Source organism: Tamandua tetradactyla, chromosome 14 (genome assembly GCF_023851605.1).
Source record: "Tamandua tetradactyla isolate mTamTet1 chromosome 14, mTamTet1.pri, whole genome shotgun sequence".
NCBI classification, from domain to species: Eukaryota; Metazoa; Chordata; class Mammalia; order Pilosa; family Myrmecophagidae; genus Tamandua; species Tamandua tetradactyla.
In genome coordinates, this window is record NC_135340.1 from 63,394,481 (window position 1) to 63,414,019 (window position 19,539).

The following is a 19,539-nucleotide window of genomic DNA, read 5'->3' on the forward strand; positions in this document are numbered from 1 at the left end:
CACACCCTCCAATTAGGAGCATAGGTTTACCAATTAAAACACCCTGGACCATTCCACGAGAGGAGGGGAAAAGAGAAAGTTCTTACCTTCCTGGGAAACAATCTCCTGTGCCAAATCATCAGTAAAATCTAAGTGCATTTCTGTTGGTTCCTCAGATCCCAAAAGATTGTGGTCCACAGTTAAGCGACCCTTTTTTTCCTCTCTTTCTTTCAAAATAACCTAAAAGTCATTACCGTCTTTAATTAATGTACTGAATGATTACAATGTATACTATTCACACTGAGAGCAGTTCACTTGAAAATGGACATGAGGATTTTAGTTACTACATACAGTAGAAATGTGCTGGGGAAAAGGTGAATGTAACTTTAGGTACTATATGTTGAATTACTATATCCAAAATAAATGGAGGAAATCATGCTCTAGAATACTATTATCAAATGACATCTGTCTCATTCTTTAAATCCTGGGTGACAAACTATTCCCCCAAAAGGAAGGAAATCAAAAGTGTAAAAACTAGTCATATGGTTACATTTGATTTACATTTTGCAGTTTTCAATTATTCAGATGTAGATTATTTCATTGTGATCCTCCTAATAACAATACTGAACTAAGCGTGGCAAATATTAACCCCAATACATAAATGAAGACAAGGGTAAACTGTACCTAAAGGTACATGATAAGCACCAAAGGTAACGCTAGAATCCAGACTTCTGATTCCTAGCATCCAGGAATGGATGCAAAATGTTTAACTTTTCTTTTTTTTAACTTTTCAGAAAGAATTCATTCTCCAGGGTCTTGATACTCACAGCAAGATAGCCATGATATTGAACCTGTCCCAAACCTCAAATTAACTTGTTACTTTAAAGATGACTATGAAGACTTCACAATCATTTGTCTGCTAAAATGCCACATTTTTTCTTTTAGGTGCATGGTCTGGGAATCAAACCCAGGTCTCCCATATGGAAAGCAAGCATTCTACCAGTGAACCACCTAATGCATCCGCCACGACTACTTTTGCAAACACTTTAACCATTATTTTTCCTGTAAAATAAATAACCCTAGATTTAGGTTTACCTTTTTAAGTGCTGTAGGTCGTTTTAGTTTTGCAATGTCCTTCTCCTTTCCTTTTTTTGATTTGGAGGAAGGGACGTCCAAAGAATTAAAAGATGTCAAACAAGGCTGACTTTTGGTTAAAGGCTTTCTGTTAGTAGAGTCTTTAGTGTGATAAGAAGTTGCAGTGACCACTAAAAACAAATAAGAACATTAGTTTTGCTATTATAGCCAATCCCACAAACTTCAGAATCCCCGGTGATAAAGCTACAAAAACAAGAACATCCTCTTCCCCTGGGAAAAATAGACGTCATAGTAGAAGGAGCAGTGCATACCCATGCAGTGTCCCTCAGATACATTTTTTTTTAATTTAATTTAAAAAAAATTTAACAAACGAAATACATTAACATAGATAATAAGTAATTCACAATATCATCACTTAGTTGCATATTCATCATTTCTTAGAACATTTGCATCAATTCAGAAAAAGAAATAAAAAGACAATAGAAAAAGGAAACAAAAACAGAAAAAAAAAAGATTATACCTACGATATTCCTTACCCCTCGTTTTCACTGATCACTAGCATTTCAAACTAAATTTACTTTAATATTTGTTCCCCCTATTATTTATTTTTATGCCATATGTTCTACTCGTTTTTGACAAGGTAGATAAAAGGAGCATCAGACACAAGGTTTTCACAATCACACAGTCACATTGTGAAACCTATGTCATTATTCTACCGTCCTCAAGAAACATGACTACTGGAACACAGCTCTACATTTTCAGGAAGTTCCCTCTAGCCTCTCCATTACATCTTGAATAACAAGGTAACTTATATTTAATGCGTAAGAATAACCTCCAGGATAACCTCTCGACTCTGCTTGGAATCTCTCAGCCATTGACATTTCGTCTCATTTCACTCTTCCCCCTTTTGGTTGAGAAGGTTTTCTCAATCCCTTCATGCTGAGTTTCAGCTCATTCTAGCGTTCTTTTTTCAATCGCTTGATGCTGAGTCTCAGCTCATTCTAGGATTTCTGTCCCACGTTGCCAGGAAGGTCCACACCCCTGGAAGTCATGTCCCACGTAGACAGGGGGAGAGTGGTGAGGTTGCTTGGTGTGTTGGCTGGAGAGAGAGGCCACATCTGAGCAACAAAAGAGGCTCTCTTGGGGATGACTCTAAGGCCTAAATTTTAAGTAGACTTGACCTATCCTTTGTGGGGTTAAGTTTCATGTGAACAAACCCCAAGACTGGGGACTCAGCCTATAGCTTTGGTTGTCCACACTGCTTGTGAGAATATCAAGAATTCAACTTGGGGAAGCTGAATTTCTCCCTGTTCTCACCATTCCCCGAAGGGGGCTTTGCAAATACTTTTCCACTCACTGATCATATTACTCTGGGATTCATCGGGGCACGTATACATTTTTATCTATCATAAGATTAAAAAAACAAAAAAAGAATGTGATAAATCAATTCAGCAGTTCAAAGTGAAGATAAATACTGATTCCACTCTACTGCAGCAACTCTCAAGCATGGCAATTCCTTACAACTCTTCAGTCGAAACCATTCTGTCACTAGAATTTCCAAACTATTCATCTCTCCTTATTTCTACTGAATCTACTAATTCACTCACTCATATATAATACATGTAGTCCATTACTTCTTCACTCATTTCAGTCTGTCAAAAAAGAAATAGTTGTAGTGATCTGAAATTATAGGTACCCAGAAAAAGCATGTTCTTAAATCTAATCCATTCCTGTAGTTGTGGAACCACTGTTAAGTAGGATATTTTGATGAGGCTATTTCAGTTAAGGTATGACCCATTTCATTCAGGATGGGACTTAATCTTATTACTGGAGTCCTTTATAAAAAGAATGAGTACAGAGAGAGAAAGAGAAAGCCATGGAAGCAAGAAGCTGAAAGCAATGAAACCTGGTAGAAAAGGGAGAGAGAATAGCAGACAGTACCATATACCTTGGCAGAAAAGCAAAGCAACGATCACTGGTAGCTGGTCTTTAAGAAGAAAGCATTACCTTGACGATGCCTTGATTTGGACAAGTTCTCAGCCTCAAATCGAAAGTTAATAAATTCCCATTGTTTAAACCAACCCATTTCATGTAATCTGCTTTAAGTAGCCTAGGAAATTAAAACAACTGTTTTACTCACTTGCACTCAGTACTACTTGACAATTCTATTATGACTGGCTGATACCCTCATTCTCCACTGGCTACCCCTAATCCTCTAATGCCCCTAAACCTCCAATCACAATTCGCAATCACTCTAGCAGAGAAGCTTTCATTCTACTTCCTCAAGGTGTTATCCATTATAAAGATAAAAACCACCTCAGTGAGGTAGTAAGCATCCTTACTCCTGTCCAAGGCTCAACAACCACCGCTGTTCTTAATCCTATCTCAACCCCTCTAGGATATCGCTCTATTTCTTCCCCCTTGCATATTTCAAGTTCCTCCTTAATCCAATTATTTTCCCTGACACTCTACAACAAATTAAATCTCCTCTATCTAAAAGGCTCAGAAGAAAAAAAGGCAAACCAACAAAATTTCTCCCTTAACTGGCTTCCCCTCAAGCTAAGAAACCATTATTTTCCTTCAATTCTCTGTTAAACTACTGAACAGTCTTTCTCACCACTGATTCCCAAATCGTTATAATCTGACCTCTGCCCTACCCACTCTCTTGAAACTGCTGTTGCCAAGATCACCAATAACATTACAATTGCCAAATATAATTTTCTGAGTCTTGATCCTATTGTAACTTTTCTCAGCATTTGGTACCAAAGAACATCCTCTTCCTCAAAATTCTATCCTTGCCTTCTGTGACATTACACTCTCCAACTTTTGTTCCTTTCTCTCAAATCTATTTCTTGATTCTTCTTCCTTCTGAACTTCACTGAGCATTCTCAAAGACTTTTTATCCCTGTACCTTTTCTTACTGAATTTTCATTCCCTGGTAATCTGTACATATTTCCACACCTTCAAGAATCATCTCTATTGGTCATTTAAACAACCCATACACATGGAGCCTAGAATGGGAACGTGGGCTTGTAATTCTGTATAGCTTAATGTAATGCCAGGATACATCCCAGAGTATGCTGAGAAAATAAATAAGTATTGGCAAAGTCCCTCAAGGGAAGAAAAAATATGGAACTATTAAGATTTACCACCAGGGAAACTCCTGATACTGTCTCAAACAAGAGGGTCTCCCAAAATAACACACCAGGCCCTTGATCTTAAGGCTTGCTCCTGTGAAGCTTATTTTATGTAGTGGAGATGCTAAACCTACCTATAATTATGCCTAAGAGTTACTTTCAGAGAACCTCTTGTTGCTCAGATGTGGTCTCTCTCTCTCTGTCTCTGTCTCTCTCTCTCAGTACAACTCTGCAAGTGAAATCATTACCCTATGCCCTACGTGGCACATGACATCCCTGGCAATGTTGAATATGAATCCCAGGGGTGAGTCTGGCCCTGGCACTGTGGGATCAACAATGCCTTCCTGACCAAAAGCAAGAAAAGAAATTAACAAAATAAGGTATCAATGGCTGAGAGAGTACAAATAGAGTCGAGAGGCTATTCTCGAGGCTACTCTTACACAAGCATCAGCTAGATATTGCTATTTACCACAGTTTGCCGAACTCCAACCAACACCATTCCTGTCAACCTTAAAGAACATCTAGGGCTCTATCTGAGATCCTACAAAAGTTTCATACACTATGATTACTTCCCAGAAACCTACAACCTCTAGATGGGTTTCTAGCCCAGAGAAGTTCTGAAACCCAGAGGCGTCAACCCCTCCAAGAATATCAACTAGCCATATTAATCCTGTGCTGGTTTGGAAGGATTTATGAACCCTAAGAAAGCTATATTTTAATCCTAATCAATCCTGTAGGAGCAACCATTTCTTCTAATCCCTATTCAGTAGTATAGGCTGGAAATATGATTAGGTTATCTCCACGGAGATGTGGTTCAACCAATTGTGGGCATCAACTTTTGAATAGAGGGAGATGTGACTCCACCCATTCCAGAAAGTAATTTCTTGATTACTTTACTGGAATCCTTTAAAAGAGGAAGCATTCTGGAGAAAGCTTGAGATTCTGAGAGAGCAGAGCCACGACAGGGTGATGAGAACCACGAGAGCCCATGTAGCCAGAGAACTTTGGAGATGAAGAAGGAAAATGTCCTGGGGAGCTTCATGAAACAAGAAGCCAGGAGAGAAAGCTAGTAGATGCCGCCATGATCGCCATGAGTTGTTCCAGTTGAGAGAGAAACCCTGAACATCATTGGCCTTCTTGAACCAAGGTAGCTTTCCTGAATGCCTTAGGTTAGACATTTCTATACCTTGCTTTAGTTGGGACATTGTCACAGCCTTAGAACTGTGGGCTTGCAACTTAATTAATTTCCCCTTTTCCGTTTCTGGTACGCTAAATTCTGGCAGCTAGCAAACTAGAACGGATAATCCTCCTATCCCTTATTATCCACAGTCCTTTCCAACATGAAAAAGTTAGAATGGGCAGCCCAAAATCCCCTAAAGATTGTGAGAAGGATCAAAGGAGAAGGAGGAGTTATACCAAAAAAGATAGGATTTAATAAATGAGTATGACCGCTGAATCATTATATTAATATTTCTTTTAGTCTCTAGTGTTTTGGAGCAGCTAAAAGGAAAAACCTAAAATTGTGGAACTGTAACCTATACCAAACTCTGAAATCTGTTCTCTGTTAAAGTACTTGGAAATTTATTGCTTTATATATATATTTCACAATAAAAAAGCTGAAAAAAGTAATCTCTATTAGAAAATGACTTCTAACCTAAACCACACACTCGTAACTACATGTTAAATAGCAACCACAAGAATCTCCCTCACTGAAATTTCAAACATAATAGCCCCAGAATTTGTTTTTTCCTTCAAAGCTCTTCTTTCATCATCCTTATATTGCATGGTGTCCACATAATTCTTAACACCACCAAGTATCCAAGCCAGAGAGCTTGGAATTACCTTCAACCTGTTTCCTAATTCCATCAGTAAACCTTATAAATCCCTAACTATCCTTTTTCATTCTACCACAGTCTTATCCTTTTCTTGAATTTCCCAATAGCTTTCTCTGTAATCTACTCCCTCCAATTTAAAACTGGTGACAGCTTGGAAATTAATTTCATTCTACCTGTCAAGAATCCTGCGCCCTCCCTTTGAACACCCAGTACTTTCTGAAGTCTTTAAAACACCCACCCATACCTCCCTATTGACATGAAACACTGTTTTTTGCAAGTTCATAGAACTCTGCTTGTATCATTCCTAAAATACTGCTTATTAGTTATTTGTGTACATATTTCTCCCTTACTAGACTATAAACTTCTGGACCACAAGTACAACTTAATCATATCTGTATTATCAACAGTTCTTCACACCATGCTTTGAACGTCGGTATTCATGTTTGTATATATTAATATTTAGATAAATGAACTGAACCTATAATATGCCATTTGAAGTATCATAGAATAAAACACCTTGAGTGAGAAACATGGCAGATGAGTGAGGTGTAGAATTTAACTCATCCTCCAGAGCAGCTAGTAAATTGCCAGGAAGAATACAGAACAAATGCTTGGACTACATCAGTGACCAGACACACACTGTACACCAGTCTGGACAAGCTGGACTGCCTGAGATCCCACACTGAACTGTAAGACCCCAAATCATGGAGGCTGGCACCCCTTCCCCATGGGCACAGAAGCCTGGTTCCCCGAGGAGAAAGGAAACAGACTTTATTAGCAGCAAGAGTTTAGCTCAACCAATCTGTACTTGCAGAATTAACAAATTTTGACTATTGAAAATAGGTCCCTAGCACAGATAAACCTGGAATAAGCACTAAAGGTACTAGGCGTTTTTGCCCCAGTAGAGACGGGGCTGAGCTGACAGAAAAACAAAACAAAACAAAAACTGAGGCTTTCTGAGTCAGACAGCACAAAATACTGGAAAAGGATTGGACCCTAAAAAGGGGGGGGGGGGGGGGTAGGACACATACAGCCTGGTGATACACAGAGACATGTACCAACTTAAGCTCTTGATTGAAAAATCCGAGGAGCAGGGGCCCTGCCCTGAAAAGGAAAACCACCCCCCTACCTCCACATCCCAACCCCCTGTACTTTGTTTCTACTACTTAACAGCTCATTAGATAAAAGTGCAAGGCTTCTCAGGCACCAGCTCTGCCCCAGACAAAGGGAACTCCTCTGAAAAATCAAAGTAACTAGTCAGGGGAAAGGAGTTAACTTCTTAAAGGCTGTACCTTCCCCCAAGAAAAAAGATGGAGCCCAGAGCAAGTGGTATCCCTCCACTAAGGAATACAGGCCCCAGGAACCAGAAAACTGAAGCAATTAATACCAACCTACAACCTCTCCTCTGACTCAACCACGCCCTGGCAAGGAGAGGCTGCTGAAACTAAAGGCACCACACCACTTTACACTGGTGGGAAGGCACAGGCAGACAAGCATCACATGCTGGGCAAGATAGGAAAAAACAGTTTAGAGGCTTCTTAGAAAAGTCTGGCAACCTGCTGGGTCTCACTCTCAGGGAAAACTGATGCTGGTGACTCTTTTCTCCTGAGGAATGGGCTAATTTGGTCAGGAACATATAACTGGTCTATAATATCTGAGGAAACCCTTCTCAAAAAAAAGGTTCCATATATGTAGGGGAAGAAGCAGAAAAACAAGAACTGAAAAATTCTGATCAGTTAAACATAACCTATGCTATAGGCCTAGAAAAAGTTTAATGTCAAAGAACAGATGGAGAAGAAAGCCATCCAGCAAGAAAATCCTAGGTAAAACAGTGAAAACAACCTCTAAAATAAACTAATTAAGGAAATCAAATGCCTAGACACCAGTAAAAAATAACAAGTCATACTAGGAAAATCGAAGATATAACCCAGTCAAAGGAACAAATCAACAATTCAAAGGAGATAGGAGGTGAAAAGACTAACTCAGGATGTTTGAACAGACATGGAAAAATCTCATCAAAAATCAAATCAACAAGTTGAAGAAGGATATAAAGAAGGCACTGAGCAGTGATTAGGGGAAGATGGTAGACCAAACTGGAGTAAATTCACTCCTGCTCTGTGAAACAAGAGAGAAGATGGGGAGAAAATGTTCAGGACTGCAGGTCCCAGGGTGTGAGTAGTCTAGTAGTCTTTAGGCAGTTTGGGGGAGGAGGATCAGGGAAGAGCAAGTAGGTTGGGTGACCAGGATCCCCACTAGGTATGATGCAGTATACTGGGGAGTTGCGATAGGAGGGAACTGATCCTCCTTAGCTCCAGCCTGCACAGCTGTCAGCTGAGGAAAACCTCCCCATGTGGTTGCAGCAGGCAGCGCCTGCAGGGAGCCTAGAGGCCAGTGATCGTCCACAGTAGGGCAAGCCTTGGAGTGGGGGGAGTGGTCATCCCATCAAGTACAGGATAAAACGGCCCCCAGTCACGGTATCTGGCTGGACCACCAGTGCTGTGGATCAACTGATCAGCTGATCCCCCAGGCGCTGCTCAGCTCCTGGGTCCGCCAACAGAGAAGGCAGTCCCGCAGCCCCTGGTGGAACAGCCTCCCTGCTGAGCACGCTAACCTCGAGCTGCCAGTTCAGGCTGAGGGTAAGGCTGAGGGAGGAGGCACATACTGGAAAAACTGAAGGAAGCTCTAGACATATCATCAGTAATAGTGGGAGACTTCAACACACCACTCACCACTATAGACAGAACAACCAGACAGAGGATCAACAAGGAAACAGAGAACCTAAACAATAAGGTAAATGAATTAGATCTAATAGACATATATAGATCATTACATCCCAAAACACAAGGATACACATTCTTCTCTAGTGCATATGGAACGTTCTCCAGGATAGAACATATACTGGGACATAAAATGAGTCTCTATAAATGTAACAAGATCGAAATTATTCAAAGCACCTTCTCTGCTTACAACAGAATAAAGTTGGAAATTAATAGTCACCAAAGAACCAGAGCTTTCACAAATATATAGAGATTAAACAACATACTCTTAAATAATCAGAGGGTCAAGGAAAAAAATACGAGAAATCAGTAAATAATTGCAATCAAATGATAATGAGAATACAACATATCAAAACTTACGGAATGCAGCAGTGCTGAGAGGGAAACTTATTGCCCTAAATGCCTATATTAAAAAATAAGAACAAGCAAAATTTCAGGATTTAACTGCTCACCTGGAGAATTTAGAGAAAGGCAGGAAACTAATCCCAAAGCAAATAAAAGAAGGGAAATGACACAGACAAAAGGAGAAATAAACAAACTGGAGAACAACAAAACATTATAAAGAATCAACAAAACTAAAAGTTGGTTCTTTGAGAAAATTATTAAAATTAATGGTCCCCTAGTTAAACAAAGAAGAAAAGAGAGAGGGCACAAATAAATAAAATCAGAAATGAGAGGGGGGATTCAACATCCTTTCCTGTTGAAAACACTTCAAAAGATAGGAATACAAGGGAACTTCCTTAAAATGATAGAGGGAATATATGAAAAACCCACAGCTAATATCATCCTCAATGGGGAAAAATTGAAAACTTTCCCCCTAAGATCAGGAACAAGACGAGGATGTCCACTATCACCACTATTATTCAACATTGTGTTGGAGGTTCTAGCCAGAGCAATTAGACAAGAAAAAGAAATACAAGGCATCAAAATTGGAAAGGAAGAAGTAAAACTATCACTGTTTGCAGACGATATGATACTATACGTCAAAAACCCGGAAAAATCCACAACAAAACTACTAGAGCTAATAAATGAGTACAGCAAAGTAGCAGGTTACAAGATCAACATTCAAAAATCTGTAGCATTTCTATACACTAGTAATGAACAAGCTGAGGGGGAAATCAAGAAACGAATCCCATTTACAATTGCAACTAAAAGAATAAAATACCTAGGAATAAATTTAACCAAAGAGACAAAAAACCTATATAAAGAAAACTACAAAAAACTGCTAAAAGAAATCACAGAAGACCTAAATAGATGGAAGAGCACACCGTGTTCATGGATTGGAAGACTAAATATAATTAAGATGTCAATCCTACCTAAACTGATCTACAGATTCAATGCAATACCAATCAAAATCCCAACAACTTATTCTTCAGAAATAGAAAAACCAATAAGCAAATTTATCTGGAAGGGCAGGGTGCCCCGAATTGCTAAAAACATCTTGAGGAAAAAAACGAAGCTGGAGGTCTCGTGCTGCCGGACTTTAAGGCATATTATGAAGCCACAGTGGTCAAAACAGCATGGTATTGGCATAAAGATAGATATATCGACCAATGGAATCGAATAGAGTGCTCAGATATAGACCCTCTCATCTATGGACATTTGATCTTTGATAGGGCAGTCAAGCCAACTCACCTGGGACAGAACAGTCTCTTCAATAAATGGTGCCTAGAGAACTGGATATCCATATGCAAAAGAATGAAAGAAGACCCATATCTCACACCTTATACAAAAGTTAACTCAAAATGGATGAAAGATCTAAACATTAGGTCTAAGACCATAAAACAGTTAGAGGAAAATGTAGGGAGATATCTTATGAAACTTACAATTGGAGGCGGTTTTATGGACCTTAAACCTAAAGCAAGAGCACTGAAGAAGGAAATAAATAAATGGGAGCTCCTCAAAATTAAACAATTTTGTGCATCAAAGAACTTCATCAAGAAAGTAGAAAGACAGCCTACACAATGGGAGATAATATTTGGAAATGATATATCAGATAAAGGTCTAGTATCCAGAATTTATAAAGAGATTGTTCAACTCAACAACAAAAAGACAGCCAACCCAATTACAAAATGGGAAAAAGACTTGAACAGACACCTACCAAAAGAGGAAATACGGATGGCCAAGAGGCACATGAAGAGATGCTCAATGTCCCTGGCCATTAGAGAAATGCAAACCCAAACCACAATGAGATATCATCTCACACCCACCAGAATGGCCATTATCAACAAAACAGAAAATGACAAGTGCTGGAGAGGATGCAGAGAAAGAGGCACACTTATCCACTGTTGGTGGGAATGTCAAATGGTGCAACCACTGTGGAAGGCAGTTTGGCGGTTCCTCAAAAAGCTGAATACAGAATTGCATACGACCCAGCAATACCACGGCTAGGTATCTACTCAAAGGACTTGAGGGCAAAGACACAAACGGACATTTGCACACCAATGTTTACAGCAGCGTTATTTACAATTGCAAAGAGATGGAAACAGCCAAAATGTCCATCAACAGAAGAATGGCTAAACAAACTGTGGTATATACATACGATGGAATATTATGCAGCTTTAAGACAAGATAAACTTATGAAGCATGTAATAACATGGATGGACCTAGAGAACATTATGCTGAGTGAGTCTAGCCAAAAACTAAAGGACAAATACTGTATGGTCCCACTGATGTGAACGGACATTCGAGAATAAACTTGGAATATGTCACTGGTAACAGAGTCCAGCAGGAGTTAGAAACAGGGTAAGATAATGGGTAATTGGAGCTGAAGGGATACAGACTGTGCAACAGGACTAGATACAAAAACTCAAAAATGGACAGCACAATAATACCTAAGTGTAAAGTAATCATATTAAAACACTGAATGAAGCTGCATCTGAGCTATAGGTTTTTTTTGTTTTGTTTTGTTTTTTACTATTATTATTACTTTTATTTCTTTTCTCTATATTAACATTCTATATCTTTTTCTGTTGTGTTGCTAGTTCCTCTAAACCGATGCAAATGTACTAAGAAACGATGATCATGCATCTATGTGATGATGTTAAGAATTACTGATTGCATATGTAGAATGGTATGATTTCTAAATGTTGGGTTAATTTCTTTTTTTTCCGTTAATTAATAAAAAAAAAAAAAGAAATGAGAGGGGGGTTGTTACCAAAGATTATGACGACATTTTAAAAATCATGAGAATATTATGAAGAACTATATGCCAACAAACTAGATACCTTACATGAAATGGACAAATTCCTAGAAACACACAAATTACCTACACTGACTCAAGAAGAAGTAGAAGCTCTCAACAATCGAACTACAAGAAAAGAGATCCAAAGAGTCATCAAAAATTTTCCCACAAAAAAAATCCAGGACCTGATGCCTTCATTTGAAGGCATCTTCAAACTTCATTTGAAGTTCTATTTGAAAAGTTTGAGAATTTCATCAAACTTTTCAAATAGAACTGACACAAAACCTGCTCAAACTCTTCCAAAAACCTGAAGAGAAAGGAATATTACCTAATGCATTTTATGAAGTTAACATCACTCTAAAACAAAATAAAAAAAAGACGATATAAGAAAAGAAAATTACAGGCCGATTTCCCTAAAGAACATAGATGCAAAAATTCTTAACAAAATACTAGCAAATCATATCCAATGCCATATTAAAAGAATTATAGGGCAGGCCACGGTGGCTCAGCGGCAAGAACACTTGCCTGCCATGCCAGAGGATCCGGGTTCGATTCCCGGTGCCTGCCCATGTTAAAAAAAAAAAGAATTATATATCATGATCAAGTGGGACTCATACCAGGAATGCAAGGGTGGTTCAACATAAGAAAATCAATCAACATAATACAGCACATTAACAAAGCGAATGGGAAAAATCACATGTTCATATCAATTGATGCTAAAAAAGCATTCAACAAAATCCTGCATCCTTTCCTGATAAAAACACTTCAAAAGTTAGGCAGCGAAGGAAACTTTCTTAATATCATAAAGGGCATAGATGAAAAACCCACAGCCAGCATCATACTTTATGGTGAGAAATTGAAAGCATTACCCTTGAGATCGGGGCAAGACAAGGACGTCCACTGTCACCACTTATTCAACATTGTATTAGAAGTACTAGCTGGAGCAATTAGACAAGAGAAAGAAATAAAAGGCATCAAAACAGGAAGGAAAAAAGTAAAACTTTCATTATTTGCTGATGACATGATCCTATACTTATAAAATCCTGAGAAATCTACAGTAGAACTACTCGAGCTAATAAACAATTTCAGCTAAGTGGCAGGATACAAGATTAACGTACAAAAGTCAGTAACGTTTCTATATACAGGCAATGACCTATCTGAGGCGACAACTAAGGAAAAACTTCCATTCAGAATAGTGACCAGAAGAATTAGGCATCTAGGAATAAGCCTACCCAGGGATGTCAAGGACTTATACACAGAAAATTATAAAAAATTGCTAAAAGAAATAAAAATAACCTAAGATATTCCATGCTCATTGACAGGAAGGCTGAATATCATCAAGATGTCAATCCTACCCAAACTGATCTACAGATTCAATGCAATATCAATAAAAATTCCACAACCTACTTCGAAGACTTGGAAAAACTGGTTTTCAAATTTATATGTAAGGGAAAGAGACCCTGAATAGCTAAAGATACCCCAAAAAAAGCATAAACTGGGAGGTCTATTACTTCCTGACTTTAAAGCTTACTATAAAGCCACAGTAGTCAAAACAGCATGGTACTGGCACAAAGACAGAAAACCTGACCAATGGAATAGAATCGAGAATGCAGAAATTGACCACCAAATTTATGGACATCAGATCTTCAATACAGCCCCCAAATCCACTGAACTGGGACAGAATAATTTTTCAATAAATGGGCATGGAAGAACTGGATCTCAATAGCCAAAAGAATGAAAGAGGACCCCTACCTTACACCCTATCCAAAAATTAATTCAAAATGGATCAAAGACCTAAATGTAAGAGCTATTACCATAAAACTTCCTGAAAAAATATAGGGAAACATCTTCAAGGTTGAGTAATAGGAGGTAGCTTCTTAAACTTCACACCTAAAGCACAAGCTGTGACAGAAAAAATAGACAAATGGGAACTCCTTAAGATCAAAAGCTTCTGTGCCTCAAAGAACTTCGTTACAAAGGTGAAGAGGCAGCCAACTCAAAGCGAGAAAATATTTGGAAACCACATATCAGATAAAGGTGTGATATCTTTTGTACATAAATTATACAGCTCACCAACAAAAGAACAAACAACCCAATTATAAAATGGGCAGAGGAGATGAACAGGCACTTTTCGGAAGAGCAAATACAGATGGCTGAAAAGCACATGAAGATCTGCTCATCTTCCTTGGCTATAAGGGAAATGCAAATTAAGACTACAAAGAAATGTCATCTCACACTTATAAGAATGGTTACTATTCAACAAATAGGAAACTATAAATGTTAGAAAGAACATGGAGAAAATGGAACATTTATTCACTGTTGGTGGGAATGTAAAATGGTTCCGCCACTGTGGAAGTCAGTTTGGTGATTCCTCAGAAAACTAAATACTGAGTTGCCCTATGACTTGGTAATACCAATACTCAGTATATACCCAGAGGAGTTGAGGGCAGTGACACGAACAGACACCTGCACACCAATGTTCATAGCAGCACTATTCACAATTGCCAAGAGATGGAAACAGCCCAAGGTTCATCAATGGACAAGTGGCTAAACAAGCTGTGGTATATACATATGATGGAGTATTACGCAGTTGTAAGGCAGAATAAAGTCTTGAAGCATGTGACAATGTGCATGGACCTTGAGAACATTATGCTGAGTAAAATCAGCCAGAAACAAAAGTACAAATACTGAATGGTCTCACTAATATGAACTAACATTAATGAGTGAACTTGGAGAACTGAAGTTAAGAACACAGGTTATCAGGAGACAGAAACAGGATAGAGACTGGGCAATTGGTGCTGAATGAATACAGACTACGAAACAGGACTGAGTGTAAAAATTCAGCAATGGATAGCACAATACTGCCTGATTGTAGCACAATAATATAAGTACACTGAATGAAACAATGTATGATAGAGGGAGAAGTGTTGAGGGCATGTATGAAATCAGAAGGAAAAATACAGATTAAGACTAAAATGGTATAATTTAGGAATACCTAGAGTGTACAGTAACAGTGATTAAAAATTTAAAAATGTGCATGAGGGAGAACAAGTAAATGTCAGTATTGTTGGGTGTTGGGAATAGATGATGTATGGGAAAAGGTATAATCAATGTAAGCTAGGGTCTATAGTCAATAGTAACACTGTAATATGCTTCCACTGAATGTAAGGAAGGAATTATGCCCAGACTAAATGTCAATAGGCAGGAGGACTGGGAAAGCAGTATGGATTCTTTGTGGAAGAAAAGGAAATGTCTTCAGATAGAGTATGGTGGTGAAGGCATATCTATACACTTAGTTTGGCTTGGATGATGTGTGAATAAAACTGTTTAAAAATGAACAGAGAGAAGTGCTGAAGAAAATGCAGAGAAAGAGATGTTCCTATTCACTGTTGGTAGGGAAATAAGAAATGCAGCCCCTTTGAGGGCAGTGTGGTGATTCCACAGGAGGGTAGGGGTGGGTATGCCATATGATCTTAAAACCCTGTGGTTCAGTATATACCTGGAAGAACTGAGTGTGGAGACATGAATGGACATTTTCACACTGATGTTTATGGTGGCAGTGTTCCTGATTCACAATGAATGAAGGTGGTCTCTTACTAAAGGTACAATTGAGGAAGGGAAAGGGGAACTATGGCGTATACATACAACGGACTACTGAGTGGCCACAAGAAAGATGAAGTTGTGAGGCATGCAACTAGATGAAAGAACCTTAAGAGCAATACACTGAATGAAATGTCAGGGAAAAAAAGACAAATATTATCATGCCTCAATCATATGGACTAACTATAATATAAAAACTTGATGGACTAAATTTGAGAACATGGGTTATCAGGTTGGCACTTGTAAAGGATCCTAGATTGTAAGCTCTTACAGCAGTCAGATATATTCATTAGGTGTAACTGTCAATTCTAAACTCTGAGATACTGAGCTTTTTGTATATAATAAGGTCTTTCCCAGAAACTTTGGGTACCTGTGTGATACCTGAGACTCAGAGTTAGAGCTCTGAAGCTACGAAAGTAGGCAGTATCCCATACAGGAATGTTCAGACTTCAACTAGAGATATGAATGAAGCTGATATGGATAGGACTAAGGTTTACTAGAAGACTGGGTAAAAGACGATATCATCTGTATTTTAAAACCTCAGGACTTCTGGGTGAGACTAAAGGGTGAGTTGTTTATTTGGTGCAAATTTTATATTTTGGATAGTGCATTTTCTAATTTAACTTATACGGTCAGTTTAGTTGAACACCGTAAGTACATGGAATCTTGAATAAGGCATGAGATTTTGTTGGTTAGTATGATGCCCCAATAAATCCCAGAGTGATTTGGGCAGTGAATAAAGAAGTATTTGCAAAGTCCTCTTGGGGGAATGGGGGAAACAGAGGAAATATTCAACTTTTCCATTTGGAGAATTTCTAATATTCTCACAAGCAGTGGGGATAAAACCAAATCAATAGGCTGAGCCTATAAAACTTATTCCTGCAAAGAACAGGTGAAGCTTACTTAAAATTATGCCTAAGAGTTGTAAGAGTCTATGCCAGAGAACCTCTTTTGTTGCTCAGTTGTGGTCTGTCTCTCTAATCCAACTCAGCATGTGAACTCACTGCCTTCCCTCCTACGTAGGACATGACTCCCAGGCGTGTAAATCTCCCTGGCAACATGGGACAGAAATCCTGGGATAAGCCAGGACCCAGCACCAAGAGACTGAGAAAGTCTTCTTGACCAAAACGGGGAGAGAAAAAAATAAAGTGTCAGTGGCTGAGAGATTTCAAACAGAGTTGAGAGGTTATCTTGGAGATAACTCTTATGCATTATATAGATATCCCTTTTTAGTTTATGGTGTATTGGAATGGCTAAAGGGAAGTACCTGAAACTGCTGAGCTGGTTCTAGTAGTCTATATTCTTGAAGACCATTATAGAAAGATACAATGTTTACAATGTGATTGTGTGATCATGGGAACCTGTGTCCGATGCTCCTTATATCCAGGGAATGGACAGATGAGTAAAAACTATGGATATAAATAAATAATGGGGGGAAAAGGGTAAAACACATTGGGTAGATGAAAACACTAGTGGTCAATGAGAGGGAGGGGTAAGGTAAATGGTATGTATGAGTTTTTTCTTTTTTAGTTCTTTTTCTGGAGTGAAGCAAATGTTCTAAAAAATGATCGTGGTGATGAAAAAACAATTATGTGATGATATTGTGAGCCACTGATTGTGCACCATATACAGAAAGTATGTATGTGAAGATTTTTCTCAATAAAAAAATTTAAAAAAAAAAGAATTGAAGAAAAAATGAAGTATCACAGATTAACCTCTTCTCCATAGTCATATTAGTCACCACTCATTGAGTGATTATACCTCCAACACTCTATTAAGCACTTTACATACATTATCCTTTAGTCCTTAAAACAGTCCTGAAATAGGTACTGTCACTACCCCCATTTTAATGTGAGGAAACCGAAACACAGGAAAGTTAAGTAAATTGCAAAGGAACTATGTGGAAAAACAGGATTTAAACTCAGGCATTTTGACTTCAAAGCCCAGCATTAACCAGTAGGTCACACTGCCTCCAAAACACAGCTTTACTCTTGATGAGCTATTAGTAGCAATCTCCCCATTTAAACAACATGATATCTTAAACCTCAGTATGTAGTCAATATCAGTTTTACTAATACTACTCAAAGCCAAGATTAATAGTCGATGGGTAACTAGCTAGATTCAAGTTGCCATTTGGTTTTAAATTGGATAGTTTAATAGTCATGACAACCAAATTACTTCTGATTGTAATTCAATCTTTAAGGAAGTAAAAAAAAAAAAAAAGGACTGATTGACATTTGAGTAGACACCTGAAGAACATGAGGAAACAGACTACACTGACATCTGGGTAAAGACTGTTTCATAAAAAGGGAATTTTAAGGAGAAAGATGCTGAGCTAAGAACATGTCCGGTGTATCTGAGGATCAGCAAGGATGGTAATGTAGCTAGAGAAGAATATGTCAGAAGAGAATGGATGAGAGAAGAGAAATAAAGGCATCAGGTTAGGCTTTGCTCCAGGTGAAATTATGAACTAGTGGAGAGATCAGCATGGAGTGAAATGACCCAGCTTAATTTTTAAAAGATAATTCTTTTCAAATTAGACTGGGTATAGGGGAAGGGGAAGGTGGGATAGTAGTTAGGAAGCTGCTACAATGTAGCGAGATGATGGGGGGATACTAGCAGGGCAGGAGGAGTAAGTGAGTAGATTCTATATATGTTTTGAGGTAAATTAGAATGTGCTCAAGGACCTAATGTGGGGGTTCAGGGAAAAAGAATATGGATAATTACAAGCCTGGTGGTCTGAGCGGAATTTAGAATATGTATACATATACGTATGTATAGCTGCTCCAATACACCATAAACTACTATATATTTGTGTGTGCATGTGTGTATATATATACACACATATATAAAATACAATTTTTTACTAACAATGCCAATCTGAAATATTTTACCAAAGCCAGCAATTTACTCAAACTAATGATATCACCTGTATATGACAGAGGTCTGGTATTAGTAATTTGCCGTGCTTTCATCGCTTGTTGTTGTTTTTCCAGAGCAGCTAACATGTCCCCCAAATCCAGCTGCATAGGTGTTTTATTCTTTTTCCCAGCTGCTTTTGATAACGCTTCCTGCAAGAGAACATGAAAACATTTATTTTCTGAGTGTAATATAAAAGTGGCAATTTAACACCTATCACTCCTTTGTCCAACAATCCAAACCTAGTAAACAAACTAACACATTTATTAATGAGGATGAATATATACCTGTAGTTTTTTTTGCTCCATACTTATTTCTGAATATTCTTGAGCTGTGGCAAGGGCTGCAGCTAGAGCCTTCTTCTTCTGACTTTTTGCACGCTTGGGAACAGAGGTGGTAATAGGAATTGGAGTCTGAACTATATTAATTGGTGAGTTTTCAGGTAAATCATCCAACTATGATAACCAAACAAAAATATTTGTTAGTGAGCCCACAAAAGTCACAGAGGAATACCTGAGACAAGAGATGCACAACAGAGATGAGATGGGTTTTAGTATAACTGATCACATATCTACAGGAAGTAGATGGCATAATTAAACTGAAAAAAATACAAATTTTCTGATCAAATGGTCAAACTTGGCATTGCCAACAGTGGGATGGCCTGACATTATCCATCAATATGGTGTTCCTGTTGGAAATACGTGGCCTCTTCTAGTAATGAGGAAATACAATTCAGAATACGAAATGTTCTACCAGATAACTAGCCTAGATTCCTTACAGGGTTCAATGTTATAAAGAAGAGACTGAGAAATAATGAAGAGACAAAACAGCTTGATGCAATGGGTGGTGCCTGAGTAAAAACAAAGCAAACTATTTCAAAGGAAAATTTTGCAACAATTAGGGAAATTTCAATATGAACTGGGGGTTAAATTATGTAATTTAATTAATGACAGAACTGTGGAGCTCATGGAAAACATTTTTCTCAGGAGATGTATACTAAAATATTAAAATTA

At 38.2% G+C, this 19,539-nt stretch overlaps 1 protein-coding gene across 1 annotated transcript in view; it reads right to left on the minus strand.

Moving 5' to 3' along the window:
• SECISBP2L (SECIS binding protein 2 like) overlaps nt 1-19,539 on the minus strand; it is a 66,169-nt gene that overhangs the window by 21,477 nt on the left and 25,153 nt on the right. Inside the window, exons 10-13 of the mRNA XM_077127820.1 lie at nt 18,814-18,981; nt 18,537-18,678; nt 1,075-1,244; nt 87-219 (exon numbers count right to left, since the gene is read on the minus strand). Coding sequence (XP_076983935.1) covers nt 87-219; nt 1,075-1,244; nt 18,537-18,678; nt 18,814-18,981 — 613 coding nt within the window. The remainder of the gene's footprint in view (nt 1-86; nt 220-1,074; nt 1,245-18,536; nt 18,679-18,813; nt 18,982-19,539) is intronic.